At 43.7% G+C, this 22,029-nt stretch overlaps 1 protein-coding gene and 1 pseudogene across 1 annotated transcript in view; one reads left to right on the plus strand and one right to left on the minus strand.

Annotated features, from left to right (window-relative positions):
- Nucleotides 1-2,367: 2,367 nt before the first annotated feature.
- TRIM44 (tripartite motif containing 44) overlaps nucleotides 2,368-22,029 on the minus strand; it is a 216,446-nt gene continuing 196,784 nt past the window's right edge. The window contains exon 5 of the mRNA XM_033207711.1: nucleotides 2,368-2,911. Within this exon, the coding sequence (XP_033063602.1) occupies nucleotides 2,902-2,911 (10 nt within the window). The 3' untranslated portion in view covers nucleotides 2,368-2,901. The remainder of the gene's footprint in view (nucleotides 2,912-22,029) is intronic.
- On the plus strand, nucleotides 12,627-13,808 carry LOC117080498 (annotated as a pseudogene).

Below are 22,029 nucleotides of genomic sequence, written 5' to 3' on the forward strand. Positions count from 1 at the left end.
GTACTCTTGTACCAGGGAAAGCATCCTGCGGAAATACCTGCACATGTGCATAAGAGATAAACATAGTTGTGGCTGGGCACGGTGGCTCACGCCTGTAATCCCAGCACTTTGGGAGGCCGAGGCGGGTGGATCATGAGGTCAGGAGTTCGAGACCAAGCTGGCCAAGATGGTGAAACCCTGTCTCTACCAAAAATACAAAAATTAGCCAGGCATGGTGATGGGTGCCTGTGATCCTAGCTACTCGGGAGGCTGAGGCAGGAGAATCGCTTGAACCCGGGAGGTGGAGATTGCATTGAGCTGAGATCATGCCACTGCACTCCAACCCGGTCAACAGAGTGAGACTCTGTCTCAAAAAAAAAAAAAAAAAAAAAAAGAAACATAATTGTTATTGATGATTAATGATAGCCAGCTTCTGGGTTCTTTATATGTATTAACTAATTTAACCCTACGAAAAACCCTTTGAAGTTATTATCCCCACTTCATAGATGAGAAAACTGAGGCATAGAAAGGCAAAGTAAACCACCCAGCATTATAAAGCTGGCAGATAGCCCCACTGAGATCTGAAGCTGGGAGGTCTGGCTGCAGATCATGTGTTCATCCTCTACACAGGTGCAGAAGCAAGTTTTGCAGAGCCTGTGTTTCAGACAATTTTAGAGAGTCTCTTAAAAAAACACAAAATTACACGTACAAGTTAGGCACACAATGAATATTTATTTGCAAAGAGAAAATAAACTACAAAAGTCACACATTTTAAAAAGCTACCAAATACCATAATCACAAAATTCAGAAAAATAACAATGTTCTTATTAATTTACTGCTTCATGTGCTTTTACAATGCCGTCTTTCCTACATTTTTTGGCTGCATACTCGTTGATTGCTTCTGATTCATATGACAACAATTTTGAAATATCACTTTTCATAAAGAGAGTAGGAAGATAGTTCAGTCTTTCCTATGGCACAGCAAATGGAAATTTGTTCTTTATTATTATTATTATTATTATTTTATTTTATTTTATTTTTTTTGAGACGGAGTCTCACTCTGTCACCCAGGCTGGAGTGCAGTGGCCAGATCTCGGCTCACTGCAAGCTCCGCCTCCCGGGTTCACGCCATTCTCCTGCCTCAGCCTCCCGAGTGGCTGGGACTACAGGCGCCCGCCACCTCGCCCGGCTAGTTTTTTTGTATTTTTTTTTTTTTTTTTTTTTTTTAGTAAAGACGGGGTTTCACCGTGTTAGCCAGGATGGTCTCGATCTGCTGACCTCGTGATCCCCCCGTCTCGGCCTCCCAAAGTGCTGAGATTACAGGCTTGAGCCACCGCGCCCAGCCTGTTCTTTATTATTGATAGTCATGATGAGAAAACATGCCACTTCATACAGACATATACTTGCTGCTTCTGGTGTTACTGCAGATTTGGTCCTACAAAGACAGAATCTTGATAAATTTTATTCTCCCGGATTCTAGTCAAAAAAGAAAAAAACCATATGGTACATTTTTTGTTGTACATGCTGAATTATTATGTTTCTGGTAGACTTTTGTGAGAATCAAAATCCTTTTCATACCTCTGACAATTGGAACTTTCCCCAGACTAGCTTCTGGTTCTGTACATTTCAAACCAGGTCTCTTCCACTTCTGTAAAATTCTGTACCTGTTGTTCTCGGACATGTTTTTACTGAGACATGGCCCAGGGTCCTGTAACTTTGGATCTTGACCCGTGAGTTGGCACGGGACAGTAGTACTATTACTGGACGTCACTCTTACGTTGTGCAGCTGGCATTCACTTACCTGAATCCTGTGACAGTAAATGAAATGGCAGCTCCCTGGAAGGGGCCTGGACAATGAGGCGCCAGAAGCATAAACTTCTTTGGCTTTGTGGATATGCTGCACAAAATGATAAAAGAATGATGTCCGTCACAGCCTGTTTTTAATGATGAAAAACTGGGGAAACCTAAATGGTCATCAGTACAGGACTGGTTAGAATATGGGATGTCCATATAATACACTCCTTTGCAAAATGAAAACATGCAAGTAAATGTCTTAGAAAAAATGGCCGGGTGCAGTGACTCACGCCTGTAATCCCAGCTGTTTGGGAGGCCAAGGTGGGCAGATCACTTGAGGTTGGGAGTTCAAGACTAGCCTGCTCAATGTGGTAAAATCCCGTCTCTACTTAAAAAAAAAAAAAAAAAAAAAAAAGCTAGGCATGGTGGCATGTGCCTGAAATCCCAGCCACTTGGGAGGCTGAGGTAGGAGATCACTTGAACCCAGGAGGCGGAGGTTGCAGTGAGCTGAGATCATGCCACTGCACTCCAGCCCACAACAGAGTATGACTTCATCTCAAGAAAAAAAAAGTCTTAGGAAAAAATGAAGTAAACATCTAGATTTGTACAAGGCAAGGTATCTTCTTTCCTCATGGTAAAGTAAAAACACAAGCTACAAGATAGTATAGATAGTATAATCGTGTTTGTATATTTCAAAAATTGGAAATTGGTATATTTGTAAATGCACAGACACATTTTGGAGCATAGTTAAGAAACTGAGAAGTAATTGTCTCTGGGGTGTTTGGACTGAGAATTTGGGGAAGAAAAGAGGAAGTTTTAGTTTCACTTTTTACCAATACTGTTTGAGTTATTTAACTTTGAGTATATATTATTAACATATATACTCACTTGCAGATGACAGCACCCCAACTCAAAAGAGATTAAGGAAAAAAGGAAATGTATTAGTTCCTGTAACTGGCTGGGAGCATTGGGCAGTGCTGGATCCAGGTGCTCAAAAGGTGTCATCATGATTCTGCCTTTTTAAATCTCTTGGTCATCTTTCTTCCTCTTTGGCTGAATCCTCAGGCAGGCTTTCCCTTTGCAGTAGCAAATGGTCACCAGTCACCCCAGACTTAAGCTTTTATCAGCTCAGCCATCCCTGTGAAAAGAAAGAGAAATCGTTTTCCCTAAAGTTTCCACCGAAAGCTGTGGTGTTGACTCTGTTGCATCCTTTCTGGTCATACATCCATCCCTGGACCATTTATGGAGCCTGGAAAGATGAATTAGGCTGAGGGACCAGGTGAGATCATATGGTCACCCTGGACCAGAGGTGGGTTCAGTTTCACCCAAACCAGATAGGCTGAGCCATTGCCTGAGAGGGAGGAGGGATTCTAGGAAGAAAAACCGAGGTGCTGTTCCCTAACGATGAGAAAATGGTCACCATCAGGCAAGAACATCTATTTGCCACATACACATTCCTTTTACGATTTTAAAGGGAGAGAGAATTTTTAAAAGAGTGTGAATTGTCAGGGGAAAATCTCAGAGCAAGTCAAATATCTCAGCCTTGCTAGTAAAGCAAAATAGAAATTATTGACAACAACTGAACAAAGGATAGAGAAAATTCCTTTCTACTATCTTTTCAAAAGAATAAAAAGTTGCATTTGTTTGCTGGAATAATTATGCTGGTTGAATAATTAATGGTAAATATTGGGTTGAATTAAATAAATTATAGTATATTTGTATAATGGGGAATATACAGCCCTTAAAAGGATATAGTAGATGAATATTAATATAGGAAAATTTGCCACAATTACCTTGAGGAAAAAAATGCAGGTTACAAAACAATATTTATAATACGATCTCACTTTTATTTTAAAAATGTGGATGTACATATGTATAGTAGAAAAACTTGAAAGTAGCCTACAATTGTTTCATCAGCAGCTTTTCTGGGTGGATAGGTTATGAATGACTTTTATTTTATTTTCTTTCCATTTTTGTATTTTCCAAGTTTTCTCCAATGAATATTTATTCCTTTTTAATGTAATTTTAATTTTTATTAGTTATTACTTTAGAAAGTCAAACAGTCCTATAAAACATAATGAAAAGCAGTATCCTGTCTCTGTCTTCACCCTAGTCCTCATTTCCAGAGGCAAGCACATTCAATGCTTTAGATGTTTAAGTATTTACTTCCATTTTTCTAAATAACAAGTTTATATTGCTATTCTTGATACTTCAAATTTATATATTACATATTGACTTTCTAATAAGGAGTACGAAGACAATTACGTTACAGCACCCTTTGAATACAATTCTTTGTTCATCTTCCCAACATGACTTAAGTCACTTATACCACGCCCGGCCCAATTCTTATTTTTATTCAATTTGTATTTGTTGTTTTTATGACTTGGACCATGTGTTATTTACTGCTGATCCAGGTCATGTAATTACATTTCCTTTCCTGACACCTATTTCTTTTAAGGACTTTAATTTGACCCTGAAAACCCTGCCACTAAATGAAGACCTGTTAAATGGAAGAAAAAAAAAACTCATGAATATTAACAGGAGAAAGTATTAATGCATCCCAACCCAAGATGCTCAACTTTCACAGATAGGAAAAAATATCAAATGAACAATAAAAACAAGCTTAAATAAATAATACACAATGAGTTGTTATAATAAAGACTTGACTTTATTCACCGAAGGAGGAGGAGTAGACTTGAGTGTGTGATGGAAGAAGGAGTCATTCTCTGGAAGGTGTGTTCTTGTTGCACCATTGTATTCATCAACTTTTGGGGGTCATAGTTATCATTTGCTCAAGCTGCACTTAAAAACAATATGGAACTACACCTGTAAGGCTAAATAAAAGCTAAATATGAGATGAGAGTACCTCAAAACGTGGAAACAGTATGCACACCCAAAAGACTAAAATGTTGTAGAAGGTCTTTCTTATTTGACACTCCTTGCGTAACAAAGCACTTGGGGCTCATCTATACGTGGCAAGTAACTCAAATTTGCCCAGTATGCTGGTCTATGAATGGAAATGTTGAATCAGTTAGTAGGTATGTCATTGCCTGAAATTGTAATGTTAAATTATCATGTCTTGCAGCACATATATTTAGTGTGCTTCTGGGTAAAAATTTGTTATCCCCAAAACAAAAATAAAAGACAAATAAGAGTTGTCTGAAAAGTGGAATAATTTTTCAAGATATATTATGGAGAGGAAAATTTAAGAGTCCTTATATGAGATAATTACAGAATGTTTTATTTTTCTTATATTTAATTGTTTTTTAAAAAAATGTTTGGTGTTTGTCAAATTTCTGGTGAAATATTTGTACAGCTATAGAATGCCTCTCTACATAACAAAACCTGTCAGATAATCTACCACTTTTATTTTTTATCCCCAGAGACACTTTCTAGATATCTCTCTTCTCCTGCTCTACTCTGGATTAGTTTTCCTTTTGAATTGCTGTACAGCTGTTTTCTTGGCCTTTTCTTTTCCATCCTCCTGAAAATTCCCGGTCTCTTCTCACCTGTGCTGGATTACCTGTTGATCCCATTCCTTTTCTTCAGTTTACTCCTTCATTGTGATGGAGCATATCCTTCAGTAACTTTTTAAGAAAGGTATACGGGAGGTAATTTTTTAAAGACCCTGCATTTTCTAAAAATGTCTCTATTCTATATTCGCTTCTGACTGATAGTTTGGCAGGCTAAAGAATTCAAAGTTAGAAATAACTTTCCTTCTGAATTTTAAAAGCACTGTTCTGTCATTTTCTAGTTTGATGACATTTTGATGTCTATTTTTCCCTGAGAGCTTTTATTCATTTCTGGTGACCTAAAGTTTTGGAATGACAGACTTCAATTTGAGAATTCCTACATTATGCTAGGCTCTTTGAAGTCCTCCTTAATCTAGAAACTTAGATTCCTCCATTCATTAAAGTTCTTCTATTTCTTTCTTTGATGTTTCCCCTCCTCCATTGTCTCTCTTGGTTATTTAGACTTTGGATCTCCAGACAGATCTCACTTTCTCTCATTTTCCATTTATGTTGTAATGTTAGAGTTTCTGGGGAATGTCCTCAACTGAATCTTCTCATCCATCTGTTGCATTTTTATTTCGGCTCTCACATTTTTCATTTCTATGAGTTCGTTCTTGTTCTTCTCTTTTTACGAACTTCATTCTTATTTTATAGTTGCAATATCTTCTCTCATCATGACTACTAATCATGTATATATATATATTTTTTGAGACGGAGTCTCGCACTTTCACCCAGGCTGGAGTGCAGTGGCGCGATCTCGGCTCACTGCAAGCTCCGACTCCTAGGTTCATGCCATTCTCCTGCCTCAGCCTCCTGAGTATCTGGGACTACAGGTGCCAACCACCACACCCAGCTAATTTTTTGTATTTTTAGTAGAGACGGGGTTTCACCCTTTTAGCAAGGATGGTCTTAATCTCCTGATCTCATGATCCACCCGCCTTGGCCTCTCAAAGTGCTGGGATTACAGGTGTTAGCCACCGCACCTGGCCCATATGTATGTGTGTGTGTGTGTGTGTGTGTATATATATATTTTTTTTTTTTCTTTTTCTTTTGAGATGAAGTCTCACTCTGTTGCCCATGCTGAAGTGCATTGGGGTGATCTTGGCCCACTACAACCTCCACCTCCCAGGTTCAAGCAATTCTTCTTCCTCAGCCTCCTGAATAGCTGGGACTATAGGTGCGTGCCACCACACATGGCTAATTTTTGTATTTTTAGTACAGACAGGGTTTCACTATGTTGGTCAGTATTATTTTGCCCCTGCTTTGTATTAATTGTGTCAATTACTTCCTTCTTCCCTCCCTCCCTCCTTTCTTCCTTTCTTTTCTCATCTCTTTCTCCCTTTCTTTTCTCATCTCTTTCTCCCTTTCTTGTGCTCTTTATGATTGTTATTTTTAGTCTCTATCTTCCATGTCAAAATCAGTCCCTCAGTATCTGATGAACCTCTAGGAGAGAGGCTCTAAACTGCCGATTGGAGGTTCTTGGCTTGTTAGTGTGGCTTAGCAGCTGGTGAACTTCACTATAGGCTGACTGAGTGGGACCTGGCTGTTTCACTTGGGAATCCTTGTTGTTCATATTTTTAAGCCAATTATCTGGGCTGATTAGAACCCTCCAGCCTCCTACCTGGGGTGGAGTGGTTTAGGTTTGGCTGTAGCTTTATGGGACCCAGGTAGGGGCACCATATTTGACAATCCAACTTTTCACAATGTAAATCCTGTGTGTAGTAGGCATCTTCTACCTCTCTCAGGTATACACCATGTCTATGAGTTGACCTCACCAGAAAGTAAAGTTCCTATCTCTGCTTGGGTATAGAAGGGGTAGTTACCAGACCATAAGGATTGAGGTTGGAGGTCTGAGCATCTAGATTCTCCTTTTTAAAGGTCAGCTATGTTTAAAAGGACATCGTACATAATGTTTTGATGTAAAAGAAAATATTTTAATGGGGGGAGGGCAATTATACTCCACTTAAAGCAAATCCCACCTCATTAAGACCAAATGATTCCAAGAGTGCACACATCCTAGTACTGCAAGATATCTGATTGTTCACCAAGAAAATTTCCAGTGAGCAAAAGCATGAGCAAACTCTTAAATGCTGGAATCTAAAGAACAATAAAAGTGGATGTCCCAAGGACATCATATCCCATCACCACTGAAGTTGCCTTGTATATTACCACGGCTAAAACTTCCTACCCTCAGCCATTATGTCAGCAGGCAATGAAGGCTATATGAGTGCCTTTCTTTGTTTTCTTTTTCTTTTTCCAAGACAGAGTGTCGCTTTGGTGCCAAGCTGGAGTGCAGTGGCGCAATCTCGGCTCACTGCAAGCTCCACCTCCTGGGTTCAAGCGAGTCTCATGCCTCAGGCCTCTCAGGTAGCTGGGGTTACAGGTGTGTGCCACCAAGCCTAGCTGTTTTTTTTTTTTTAAAGAGATGGGGTTTTGCCCTGTTGGCCAGGCTGGTCTCAAACTCCTGGCCTCAAGTTATCTGCCTGCCTCAGCCTCCCAGAGTGCTGGGATCACGTGCATGAGCCATGGCACCCGGCCAATGGGTGCCTTTCTGTGAATTAAAGGCATGATTAATAAACCTATTTTTTGGCCACCATTTATTTAGCACCTATTAGGTGCCAGGCCTTGGACCAGGTGCTTTTAACATGTTATTTCATACATGTATTATCACGTAAGTTGGTATGGGTTATGTCCTGCACAATCCAAGGGCTGTCATTTATTTTATAGCCCATATCGATGATGGCTCCCTGGAACTGTGCAGTGCACAACCTGAGCAGCAATACATGGTGACTCTGATTTAAATCCTTCCAGTAATTCTAAGGAGTTCAGATCATTCAACAGATGATGAAATCATGGTTCAGAGAGAATAAGAAACTGGTTGAACTTCTCACAGCTATCAAGTATTGGAGCTGAGATTCTAATCCCCAAACCACCTGATTCTAAAGTTAGTGCTTTTACCAGGACTCTACTTTCACTATGGCAGAGAGGGCAGATGGGGTAGGATGGAGGGGCTAGGGGCTATATAGTGACACGAACTGTTTCCAGCAGGTGCTGGTTCTACCCTGAAAGCTGCCCCCAGTCTAGACCTCAGCGTGCCTTGCCACATAGGAAAGTCCTCCAGAAAGCCATTGCCATTTTAAACTCTGGCACAGTGTTGTGGCTTCTCTCAGTGACACCTGGGGCCAGGACTGGTATTTGTTTATCTAGTGTCCTCACTCTCCTTTGCAGTCAGATCACTAGAGGTTTCTGAGTCTTGAAGGGAGGTGTCCTTTCAAGAAAGGACTTAGAAAGTACAGTCTGAGCTAGCAAGAGGGTTGGGGAAGAGGAACAGAGAGCCATGCTTGGAGCAGGTGCAGTGTCTAGCAAGGAACTTCAGTGCAACATGGCTGTAAGGACATAAATCCTGCAAGCCAGGAATAGTGAAGTAGCTGCCCTACCAGAGAGCCTCACCCCTTGGGTTAGGGGTTGGGGTGGAGGAACATGTGTGCACATGGGCTCATGTGTGCACACGTGTGTGTGCATGTGTATTCATGCATGTGCATGCTTGTGCAAGTGTGCCATGTTCACAACGCTTGTGTATGTGCAGAAATACAAATATGAAACTTGGAAACACTGCCATGGGAATGAAAACCCATGAAAGTCTGCCTTCTATATGAATGGGAGGTACCTGAACATGTGCACAAGCAAACACACACACACATACAGATGTTTACATATCAAGTTCTCCTTGTGCATGAGATTCATTTGCCCTGTTCCCAATCCAGGCAGATTTGAATGCTTTTTTTTTTTTTTTAAATACTTTAAGTTCTAGGGTACATGTACACAATGTGCAGGTTTGTTACATATGTATACATGTGCCATGTCGGTGTGCTGCACCCATTAACTCGTCATTTACATTAGGTATATCTCCTAATGCTATCCTTCCCTTCTCCCCCCACCCCATGACAGGCCCTGGTGTGTGATGTTCCCCATCCTGTGTCCAAGTGTTCTCATTGTTCAGTTCCCACCTATGAGTGAGAACATGCAGTGTTTGGTTTTCTGTCCTTGTGATAGTTTGCTGAGAATGATGGTTTCCAGCTTCATCCATGTCCCTACAAAGGACATGGACTCATCCTTTTTTATGGCTGCATAGTATTCCATGGTGTGTATGTGCCACATTTTCTTAATCCAGTCTATCATTGATGGACATTTGGGTTGGTCCAAGTCTTTGCTATTGTGAATGGTGCCGCAATAAACATACGTGTGCATGTGTCTTTATAGCAGCATGATTTATAATCCTTTGGGATGCTTTTTATTTTTCTTTGTGTTTCTGTTGAAATGTTCTCAAGCACCTCGGAAGTAGCAACCACTTACTCTTCTTGCAATAGTAATACAACTTGTCAGTTACTTATTTCCTAGCCAGACAATGTGTTCAACCCTTTATATGCATTACCTTGTTGACATTTCCCAGGACCTTATGAAATAGATGTCATGTCCAACTTTCAGATAAGAAAATTGAGACTCTGAGAGGTAAAGTCATGTACCCAGGTCTCACTGTTCATAATTGGCTGTGGACACATCTGAACCCATATCTAACCCCAAATATGGGCTCATTCTGACACATTCACAAATGCAACAAACGTGTATTGAGCATCTATTATAGGTCAGGCACTGTTCTAATTGCTGGAGATGAGGCAGTAAATGAAATAGATGAAAATCTCTGACCTCATACCTGTGGCCAACAAGCATATGAAAAAAAGCTCAGTATCAATGATCATTAGAGAAATGCAAATTATAACCACAATGACATACTACCTCACACCAGTCAGAATAGCTAGTATTAAAAAGTAAAAAAAATAACGTGCTGGCGAGGTTGTGGGGAAAAAGGAACGCTTATACACTGTCGGTGGGAGTGTAAATTAGTTCAGCTATTGTGGAAGACAGTGTGGCGATTCCTCAAAGAGCTAAAAGCAGAACTACTATTCAACCCAGCAATCCCATTAGTGGGTATATACCCAAAGTAATATAAATTATTCTACTATAGAGACACAGCCATGCGTATCATTGCAGCATGATTCACAGTATCGAAGACATGAAATCAACCTAAATACCCATCAATGACAGACTGGATAAAGAAAAGTAACGAAAATGTGGTACATACACACACCATGGAATACTATGCAGCCATAAAAAAGAATGAGATCATGTCCTTTGCAGGGACATGGATGGAGCTGGAAGCCATTATCCTCAGCAAACTAACACAGGAACAGAAAACCAAATACCTCATGTTCTCACTTATAAGTAGGAGCTAAATGATAAGAACACATGGACACACGGGGGTAACAACACACACTGGGGCCTTTTAGAGGGCGGAGGGTTGGAGTAGGGAGAGGATCAAGACAAACAACTAATGGATACTAGGCTTAATACCTGGGTGATGAAATAATCTGTACAACAAGCCCCCATGACATAAGTTTACCTATGTAAGAAGCCTGCACTTGTACCCCTGAACTGAAAAAAAAATGCCTGCCTTCCTGAAGCTTACATTATATAAGTGGAAACAGATCAAACAATTTAAACAGTAAAACATATCAAGTGTAAATAAGGTTAAGTAGGGAAAAGCAGAGCAAGGAAGAAAAGCAGCAATTTGAAGTGGCTTTGGATGTAGTGACCAAAGAGAGTTTCATGGAAAAGGTGACATTAAGGGAGCATGCCACAGAGTTATCTAGGAGAAAAGTATTCCAAGCAGAGGAAACAGCCAGTTCAGAGGTCCTGAGCAGGAGTGGTGTCAGCTGTGTTCAAAGAATACTGAGGAAACCAGCATAGCTAGATCAAAGGCCATACGGGGGAAAGTAGTGAATATCATATACTTCCTTTTGTGATGAAATTAAAACGTGTATAACCAATGCTATACATACACTGATGTCTTACCTCTGACAAAGCACATTCACCATACTTTATATTCCTGGCATCTTTCTGTAAAGTCTATAGAGATTGGAGGCTGGGTTTTGTGACTAGGGAAGGAGGGAGAGAACCTTTAGATTTCTACTGATGTCCACTTGCACTGAAGGAATGTGCATGGTTAGTAGGGGGAGGGCTGGACCAGCAGGAGATGAGAAAATGTTAACCCTATCACTGCAATGATGTTGCCCTCAAGCAACTTAGCAGCCAGCCCAGGAGCAGCCCTGAAGGCTCCTGCAAAATTATACCCCTGCAGCCCTGCCTTTCCCCTCTTTGTTGAAGCTAAAAGGGAAACTCTGTTTAATTCTTAGGACCACATATTTAGCTAACCTGCTCTGGCCTGAGTGATATTTTATGAGAAATTAAGCTCATAGCTGATCATCTTTCACACTGAGGCGGTGGTTCATGTATCCTGGGGAGACCTCACTGTTGAGCCAGCCTCTCTGTTATTGTCAGGGCTGGGGCCTGGGCCTGGGCTGGAGAAATGGCCCCTGTCTTGCCTTGGTTCCAGACACAAGCCGAGTCTGGGGTTTTGGAGATCTTAAGGAAAGCAGGGCCAACCCAAAGGAAATCAGACACAGAGAACAAAACAAATTGAATTTTTTGAGGAAATTGCTTTCGGCCTCCCATGCCTCCTTCCCTTTTATTTAATTTTTGGGATTCTGTGTGAGTTAGTTACAAACAGTCAACTCAGTATTTTCTACCTATTAATAAATATTAAATATTAAAGAATCTAATTCTGGATGGCTGGTGGATCTGGGTGGGCACAGTGCCAGTCACTGCTGTGCCCCAGCTTCTTTTCTGGGGCTTCTTCTCCTACACTGACCGATGGTGCCTTTTGACTCCCATCTCCCTGGTCATAGGGAGTTGGTCTGTCACCTAAGGACAGCCAATCCATACACTGATCACCAACACATGAAGTGGTGCTGGGCACAAGTTGGGTCTAACTGGGACAAGGGTAACTATCTGAGCCATGCAGTTCCCCTCACAGTTCCCCAAAATGTGGGGACTTATGTGCTTGGTGGCATGAGTTAAAGCTAAAGGCACAAAGAGAGGCAGAGACAGAAAGCAGCTGAAGGCTGATGAGAGGTAAACAGGTAACTGGCCACAAGAATGTGCTGGGAATGGGTTTGGCAACTCACACCTGCAATCTCAGCACTTTGGGAGGCCGAGGCAGGAGGGTCACTCAAGCCTAGGAGTTCAAGACCAGCCTGGGCAATGTAGGGAGAACTCATCTCTACAAAAAATAAGGGCAAAGTCTGAGTCCTGTCCTCTCACTCTCCTCCCCAGATGGGATGAGTTTCACCACTCGCTCCACCTTCTCCACCAACTGCCAGGCCCTGGGCTCTGTCCAGGTGCCCAGCTATGGCACCCGGCCAGTCAGCAGGGCGGCCAGCGTCTATGCAGGCGCTCTATGCAGGCGCTGGGGGCTCTGGTTCCCAGATCTCTGTGTCCCACTCCACCAGCTTCCAGGGTGGCATGGGGTCCGGGGGCCTGGCTGTGGGGATGGTTGAGGGTCTGGCAGGAATGGGAGGCATGCAGAACAAGAAGGAGACCATGCAAAGCCTGAACAACTGCCTGGCCTCCTACCTGGACAGAGTGAGGAGCCTGGAGACTGAGAATGGAAACTGGAGAGCAAAATCCAGGAGCACCTGGAGAAGAAGGGACTCCAGGTCGGAGACTGGAGCCATTACTTCAAGATCATCGAGGACCTAAGGGCTCAGATCTTCGCAAATACCGTGGACAATGCCCACATCGTTCTGCAGATCGACAATGCCCGTCTTGCTGCTGATGACTTTAGAGTCAGCTATGAGACAGAGCTGACCATGCACCAGTCTGTGGAGAGTGACATCCATAAACTCCGCAAAGTCATTGATGACACCAATGTCACTCGGCTGCAGTTGGAGACAGATTGAGGCTCTCAAGGAGGAGCTGCTTTTCATGAAGAAGAACCATGAAGAGGAAGTAAAAGGCCTGCAGGCCCAGATTGCCAGCTCTGGGTTGACTGTGGAGGTAGAAGCCCCCAAATCTCAGGACCTTGCCAAGATCATGGCAGACATTTTGGCCCAATTTGATGAGCTGGCTCGGAAGAACCTACAGGAGCTAGACAAGTAGTACTCTCAGCAGACTGAGGAGAGCACCACAGTGGTCACCACACAGTCCACCGAGGTTGGAGCTGCTGAGATGACACTCACGGAGCTGAGACGTATGGTCTAGTCCTTGGAGATCGACCTGGACTCAATGAGAAATCTGAAGGCCAGATTGGAGAACAGCCTGAGGGAGGTGGAGGCCCGCTACACCCTGCAGATGGAGCAGCTCAACGGGATCGTGCTGCACCTGAAGTCAGAGCTGGCACAGACCCGGGCAGAGGGACAGTGCCAGGCCCAGGAGTACGAGGCCCTGTTGAACATCAAGGTCAAGCTGGAGGTTGAGATCTCCACCTACTGCAGCGAGGGCTTCAATCTTGGTGATGCTCTGGACATCAGTAACTCCATGCAAACCATCCAGAAGACCACCCCCCACTGGATAGTGGATGGCAAAGTGGTGTCTGAGACCAATGACACCAAAGTTCTGAGACATTAAGCCAGGAGAAGCAGGGTACTCTTTGGGGAGCAGGAGGACAATAAAAAGTTCAGAGGTCAGGCTGGGTGCAATGGCTCACACGTGTAATCCCAGCACTCTGGGAGTCCGAGGCGGGCAGATCACCTCAGGTCAGCAGCCTGGCCAACATGGTGAAACCCCATCTCTATGAAAATACAAAAATTAACTGGGCATGATGGCAGGTGCCTGTAATCCTAGCTACTTGGGAGGCTGGGGCAGAAGAATTGCTTGAACCTGGGAGGCAGAGGTTGCAGTGAGCCGAATTCATGCCATTGCACTCCAGCCTGGGTGACAGAGCGAGACTCTGTCTCAAAAAGAAAAAAAAGTTCAGAGGTCAAAATAAATAAATAAAATAAAATAAGATAAAATAGCCAGGACAGTGGCACAAACCTGTAGTCCCAGCTACTCAGGAGGCTGAGGTAGGAGGATCACTTGAGCCTTGGAGGTTGAGGCTGCAATGAGCTGAGATTGCCCCATGGCACTTCAGCCTGGGTGGCAGAGACCCTGTCTCAAAAAATTAAAAAATGTGCTGGATCCCAGAGGACCTCTCTCTTCCCTCCACTGTTCTTTCTCTCCTTTTCTCCCCAGTTCTTTTTTGCCATCGTTTTCCTACCTCCAAGTCTGCTTCTCTCAATGTATGACTTCATACATTCCAGAGGCAAAAGAGGAAGAGTGGGAGGGAGGCCTGGTCCCAAACTATGTAAGCTGTAGGCTTACATCACTCTAGTTGGAAATTCCAGTGGAAGAAAAGAGTTTCTCTTTCCTGGAGCTCATATATAAAATTCCGGGAAAACCCCTAATTGGTCAGTGTGGGTCACATGCCATCCTTCTCTTGGCAAGTTACTATGGCCAGGGGGATGGGTTATTTGATTATCTGGCTTAGGTCACATGTCAAGACCAGTGGCCAGGCAGGCAGCCCCCATGAATCAAATGAAATGGAGGAGTAACTCATTGCAGTAGTTACCGCTACCAGAGGGAGAGGTTAAGAGCAGTGATGGCCATATTAGACCTACGCATCAGCCTTCGACATTTAGTAATCCACCCTGTTCTAGGTACGATGGGAAAGGAAGTACAGACACAGATCCTCCCCATGTTGGAAAAAATGGCAAACTCCACAGAGAGTTGCAGACTTATTTTGTAAGTATCAGCACTTACAAAGCAGCCTATCTCCACTGGAAAACTGGACTTCCTCATATTGTCTAATCCTTTTCTAAGCTCCAAGCCCCCTGCCCCTCTGATTCACAAGGGCTTCGCTCAGGACAGCATGGGGAACCTTTGGAAGGTAGGTTAGGCCCACTTCCCTGGCACCCTTGGGCATATTCTTAGGCTGTAGATCATATGACAATTCAAGAAACAGAGGTGGGGTGGGGTGAAGATGAACGAGTGCAGAGCCATCACTGTCCTCACCTGAAGACAGCCAGGAAAGGTCAGGTGACCCAGAGGACTCTAGGTCAATAACAGATTGGCTGCCAGGATAGTCTTACCTAGCTTGGGGGTAGCGTATGAGGAAATACTTCAAATAATACAGGCTTCAGAGAAAACAAAACAAACAAAACAAAAAATAAACACAGGATCTTTTGCAAAGAGTAGTGAAGAGGAGGTCCTTTAACCTGGACAACCTGATTAGTGCAGCTCACCAACTGTTGGTCCAACTCCTAGAAAGAAGGAATGAGCCGAGGACGGGAGGGGCATGGCTTTCAGCTTCAGGAGCAGGTAAGAAGGAAGGCAGGAGGGACATGTAGCATGGAAAATAGTTTGGTAAGTTCCACCCCTGGAATCAGAGTTGAAAAGAACTTACAGATACCTTCATAGAGGCTGTCAGGAACTAAGGCCTAGCATCAAAAGACAGAGGGAGAGAAAGATTATAAGGAAGGAGACGAGGCTCTGTACTGAATAGATTAATTGTAGAATAATAGATGTCCCTTTCACTCAGTGAGGGCCTCTGGACTGGGTGACACTCAGTAGAAGGCAACTGTAACTGGATATGATTATGAGGAAGGACCACATCATCCACGGCCAGGATGGGCCATGGGCAGGTCCTCCACCTATCCTGCTGGTGTACTGTACAAGCTTGGGGGGCTCCATTCCTATTTTGATCTATGTCTATGGTGCTTCCTTCAGTGGTGCGGTGCAGAACCTGACTGACCATAGCAGTAAAGCATTTCCTTGATATCTCAATGGCTAGATGGGTACAGCACAGCTAATGACTTATGCAACAACAAACGTGTCTGAAAACCAACCAGGAACAGTACTGAGCCCCGGGGATCAGGCAAGGTGCTGTGATTCTTGGAAGAGACAGTCACAGGGGGCTGTGTTCATATAATTGTCCAAGTTGTAGGGACAGAGAGAAGGGAGTATTTCATTCTGTCTGGAGAGAGTGGTCAGAGAAGACTTCAGCAAGAAGGTGATACTTGAGCTAAGGCTGAAAGATGAAGAGTTAACCAGACAGATCAAAAGCGGTGAGAGGGCCCATTTCTGGAAGAAGAAATAACACAAACAAAGGCAAAGAACTGCTGGTTCATGTCCTGCCTAACAGGAAAGCCAGTTTAGATATTTGAGTTTGCAGTGGCATAGAATGTAGAGTTTAGCAGGCATGTGGGAACTTGGATCTGGAAGGGCTTTAAGTGTTTCGCTAAAAGGTTAGATCTCCATACTGGAGGTATACGGAGGGGCAAGAATCGAGGTCTTGTGTAATCCATGGAACCTCCATCTTGCTATGTGTCTGCTTACTGAAAGGTCTGCTATGGTCTGAATATGTTCCCCCAGAATTTATATGTTGAAGCTCAATTACCAATGTGATAGTATTCAGAGATGGAGGCTTTAAGAGATGATTAAGTCATGAAGACAGAGCCTTCATGAATAAGATTAGTCACCTAGGTAAAGAGGTTGAAGGGAGTTCCCAGGTCCCTTCTACCATGTGAGGATGCAGCAAGAGGCATCATCTATGAAGTATCTATGAGCCTTCACCAGACACCAGATCTGCTAGTGCCTGGTTCATGGACTTCCCAGCCTCCAGAACTGTGAGCAATACATTTCTATTATTCATAAATTACCTAGTGTAAGGTATTTTGTTATAGCAACCTGAATGGACTAGGATGGAGCCTATGTTTACTAGGTCCTTTATTGCATGAACGAATGCCTCCTGGGCAGGCAGATACTGTGACAGAGTTAAGTTGACAGGTGTTAGAGCCAATGTGCATCCGCAGGGACTCTGGGGGACTGAAGCATGTGTGTCCTGTTTAAAGGGACAGTCATTACTCAGCTCTAGTTCATTGTTGCCATGAAAAAATGTGGTCTCAGTTTTGCCAGCTCCCTTGATTTTTCAAGAGAAGCCAGAAATCAAGGTTTTAGGTAAAATTTTCTCTGCTTTAAATGAAAGCAACTAATTCAAATGTTTTCAAAACATCATGCAGGCCAAACAAAATTCAAGCATAAGCAGGATTTAGCTAGCCACCTGGTTCTCCTACCTTCCCATTCATCACCTACCCACCCATCCAACCATCCATTCACCCACCCATATACACATCCATCCATTTGTTCATTCATCCATGCACACTCCTTCCATCCACATACATAACCATACATCTACCCACTAATCTATCCATGCACCTATCTATCCATTCATCCATCTATCCATCTACCCACTTTCCAACCATACACCCCCCACCTACACCTATATACATATCTGTCCATCCATCCATCCATCCATCCATCCATCCACCCACCCATAAACATACACAGCCATACATCCACCCCACTAATCTTTCTACCCACATATCCTTCCATCCATCCATCCATCCATCCATCCATCCATCCATCCTCCACTGTTAAAGTACACTCCCTCTGAAACCTTTACAAGATGGAAATATTCATTTTGTTCCATTTTCTCCACTTGCCCTTGGTCTTAGAAGTTCTGCTTCCCTCCAAATTCAGGCAAATTATGTTTGTAAAGTAGTGCAAATACGAGTGAGGTTGTGCCTACCTCTCCTTACAGGGAATTTTTTGCTTTCTCTTTATGTCCTTGCTGTGCAGCCTGAAGTAGGAGTGTATTTTTTCTCCCCTTGGATTTGAGCCTTCATAAGTGTTCCAGAACAAAATTAAACCAAATAGAGAATTAGATTCTCCTCCCTTTTCTTGGAAATATCTTGCCACTGGGCCAGGCTCCCTGGGAATTAAATAACTCTTCAAAAGGAGATCAGAAATAGATTTCTCAGTGGGGTTTCTAGATGTCAGTAAATGGATTTATGGAAAATGGGTTAGGTTTGGCAAATTTTAAATTGTGATTGGATGAATGTGCAATGTGTCTCTGTAAATAACCCCTTTTTACTTTCTCCTTCTCTATATCCAGTTGGAACTCTTCCTCCTTAATATCTGGCTTCCATTGTCCTTCCTTACTTTACCTAAATGTTTTACCTAAATATCTCCTCCAGCCTGAGGTTAGAGGATTGGAAAGGGAGAAGGTCAGATAACTAATACTTACTGTGCTAAATTCTTGATCTATGTGATAGCATTTATATTTCTGATTTCCATGGCAGATATCCCAGCATGATCTAAGTAGGAGGGCATTACTAGATATACATGCTTTGAGCTTCAATTTTTTCATTTGTCAAATGGAACAAAGCTTCCATATCTCCTTTCCCAACCAAATGAAAATATCTTCAAAGGGTCTGCCAAGGTACCTGACAACACCACCATGACTAGTCATCCCTCAAGGAATTAAAACTTTGCTAAAATGTATATGCTCTCTGGGAGTTCATCCCACTGTCAAATCAGCTTTTATTACTATTCAAATGTATTTGTGAGATTAGGAGGCCCAGAGAGTATGGAGCACAGGGAGGGTAGGTCTTGATGGATTTTGATGGAGCCAGGGGGAGGTCTGCATAGACACTGCTGGGAAGGAACATGGGAGAGAAGCATGATCCTGTGGCACCTTGGGGACAGTTTGAAGGCTGTCTGGGGAAGGAATGGAAAAAGAGGCAGTGGATGCCTTTCCTCTCACCTCTAGACCATTCATTTGGTCTGCTACTTTTTCAGCTGAACACTTCCCCATCGTGAGGAAATGGTGCATCAGAACAGGACGGTGTCATAAACTGAGCAGTTCTTATCATCCATACCCTCAGTCTTCCTTTCTATCAAATGGACAGAATTGCTGTGAGAAATTCAGCAAGATAAATTAAGGTAATGTTTGTGCAAGGGCCTGACTTCACCTCCAAGGGGCTGCTTCTGTCTGAGCTCAGTCAATCTGCAGTTGGGCCTCTCCTGATAGAGAGGCCAGAGAGAGAGAGAGGTCTTTACAGCTGGGATCAGGTGTGAGGGTAGAACAGGTGACCCGCCAGTCCTTAATCACCTGCTGATTTGCAAGGGGAGAGGTAAATACAGCAGTCCCTCAGTATTCACAGGGGATTGGTTCTAGGCCTCCCTGCAGATAAAAAAAAAATCCAAGAATTCTCAAGTCCCTTATATAAAATGGTGTAGTATTTGCATATGACCTAGGCACATCCTTTCGTATACCTTCAATCATCTCTATTTATCATACCTCATACAATGTAAACGCTACATAAATAGTTGTTATACTATATTGTTTTTTATTTGAACTATTTTTGTTGCATTGTTGTTATTTAGTGCTTTGTGTATCTTCCATCTGTGATTGGTGGATGTGGAACCCGACGAAGCAGAAGTCCCGTTGTACAACAGCAGTGGCAGCTCTTGATGCTTATTTTGTGCCAAGCATTTTACAGATGTTATTTCATGTAATACTTTCCATAATCCCCGAAGTAGGAATTCTTTCAATTCCCATTTTATAACTGAGGAAGTAGAGGCATGGTGGGAGGGTGAAATAATTTCCCCCAAAGCCCCAGTGAGTGGGATAGTTAGGATGGAGTAGTGGTAACAGAGACCATATGGTCCGCAAAGCCTAAAATATTTACCATCTGGCCCTTGACAGAAAAAGCGTCCTGACTGCTGCTACAGCAGAATGAGCCACTACCAAGGCAGGAGACAGAGGGGGCAAGGGGATGAATACCCTGGCTGCTCCGCCCTCACACTCCAGCCTCTACTGTTACTGCCTCCCACTAGCTGACCCAGGAACCCAGGGAATCTGCTCTCCTGGCTGTACCCACAACCCCCTCATTTCATTGCTTCCTTGATTGGGGCCTTTCTGATGAGATGGGAGTTTCTGGAAGACTTGGGGCTTCATAGTTTTTCTGTTGGTTTGTTTTTAAGATGAAGTCTCGCTCTGTCACCCAGGCTGGAGTGCAAGTGGCATGATCTTGACTCACTGCAACCTCTGCCTCCTGGGTTCAAGCGATTCTCCTGCCTCAGCCTCCTGAGTAGCTGGGATTACATGCGCCCACCACCATGCCCAGCTAATTTTTGTATTTTTAGGAGAGATGGGGTTTTACCCTGTTGACTAGGCTGGTCTTGAACTCCTGACCTCAGATGATCCACACACTTCCACCTCCCAAAGTGTTGGGATTAGAGGCATGAGCCATGGTGCTCAGCCTTCATAGTATTTAAGAGTCAGGGCGGCTGGGCGTGGTGGCTCACGCCTGTAATCCCAGCACTTTGGGAGGCTGAGGCGGGTGGATCACGAGGTTAGGAGTTCGAGACCAGCCTGGCCAATGTGGTGAAACCCTGTTTCTACTAAAAATACAAAGAAAAAAAAAAAAAACTGGCCAGACGTGGTGGCACACACCTGTAGTCCCAGCTACTCGGGAAGCTGAGGCGGGAGAATCACTTGAACCAAGGAGGCAGAGGTTGCTGTGAGCTGAGACTGTGCCACTGTACTCCAGCCTGGGCAATAGAGGGAGACTCCATCTTGGGGGGTGGGGAGGGGAAGGGCAGCGCAGAGATAAAGATTCAAATCCTGACTAATCTTTCTAGTCCTGAGTTTCCCTGATTTGACAAGAGGACTGATGTGAGGCCTGAGGGAGAGGATCTGGTAAGGCCTAAGGAGAGCCCTTGGAGAACAGAAAGGCCTTTTCCAAACGTGCTGGCCCTCCTGCCTTGGAGAGGCCTCCTCAGGGGACCTCCCTGACCCTCTCTCCCCCCTAACCTGGCTTCGCTTTTCTTCATATTACTCATCCCTACTTCGTGCTACATATGTGTTGTATGTACACATATCTGTGTATAACAGACATATATTTTGTATGTAGACATGCACATAGGTGTACAGTACTTGCATGTGCATGTGTATACACACATGCCATGTGTATTAGTTTCTTGCCTTCCTCCCACACTGTCGTCTTATTCATCACCCTATCCCCAGTGCCTAAAACACCCACCCGCTCAAATCAGGCACTTGACAATGGCCGGTTGAATGAATGATTGAAACAATGTCTGTTACTTTTTAACAGTTTCTTCTGCATCCTTCTTACTATCCAGCCAGCAGAGTACTTTCCCCTCCAGATTGTTCTGGATGAATGAAGGCCTTTTTGATACCGATTTATTAGCATATCTAGGATTGGGATCCCTAAATAAGTAAGGCAGGGGCCCACAATCTCATCTAAATAAATGGGTTCTCCCCATCCCTGTGCCCTGTGGCTCTGCTGTCACCTTGAGTTTGCTTTCCCTTCCCATGAGCTCGCCCTCCTCGTTTCCTACCCGGTGGCCTCAGGTGGCAGGTGAATGGGGCAGACATCTGCGCTGCTGGCCAGCACCAAAGGCAGGGGATATGTATGCAATTTCCTGAGCAGCACAGGAGGAGAGCGAAGAAAGAGGAAGGAGGAGTGCTGAGGCCGGCTGGCAGCCTCCTGGCTTCATTTCCTGGGGACTCCAGCAGCCAGCAGAGAAGGAGTGAAATGGGATTGAGCAAGGTTCCCAGACCCTCTGGCTGTGAGTGTTCTGGGTGAGAACTGAGAACTGACTCTGAGTTTGGGTGGGTGGCAGAAACATCTCTTTATCTTTTGATGAAGCTTGCCTTAGCTTTTGTGGTTCCCAGGACTTTACCTGAGAACACGTTTGCATCTAAAATCCCTGAGAGCCTGTTTTAGCCCCTGAAGCTCGGCTTCCTTTTTCTAGCTAGTGTGGGGCTGCCAGGCTAACACAGGTGTAGGCACTCTCAGAATTCCCCACACTTCTCTTGGGGGTACAGAGAAAACGTCATTCCTTTATTTGTTTATAATTACTTTGATTTTCCGCACAGGACTCGGCTGCTGGATAAAACACTTTTTAGTCCAATACTGTAAACCTAATTCGATGCAGG

This window comes from Trachypithecus francoisi, unplaced genomic scaffold (genome assembly GCF_009764315.1).
Source record: "Trachypithecus francoisi isolate TF-2019V2 unplaced genomic scaffold, Tfra_2.0 Lachesis_group8, whole genome shotgun sequence".
Lineage (NCBI taxonomy): Eukaryota > Metazoa > Chordata > Mammalia > Primates > Cercopithecidae > Trachypithecus > Trachypithecus francoisi.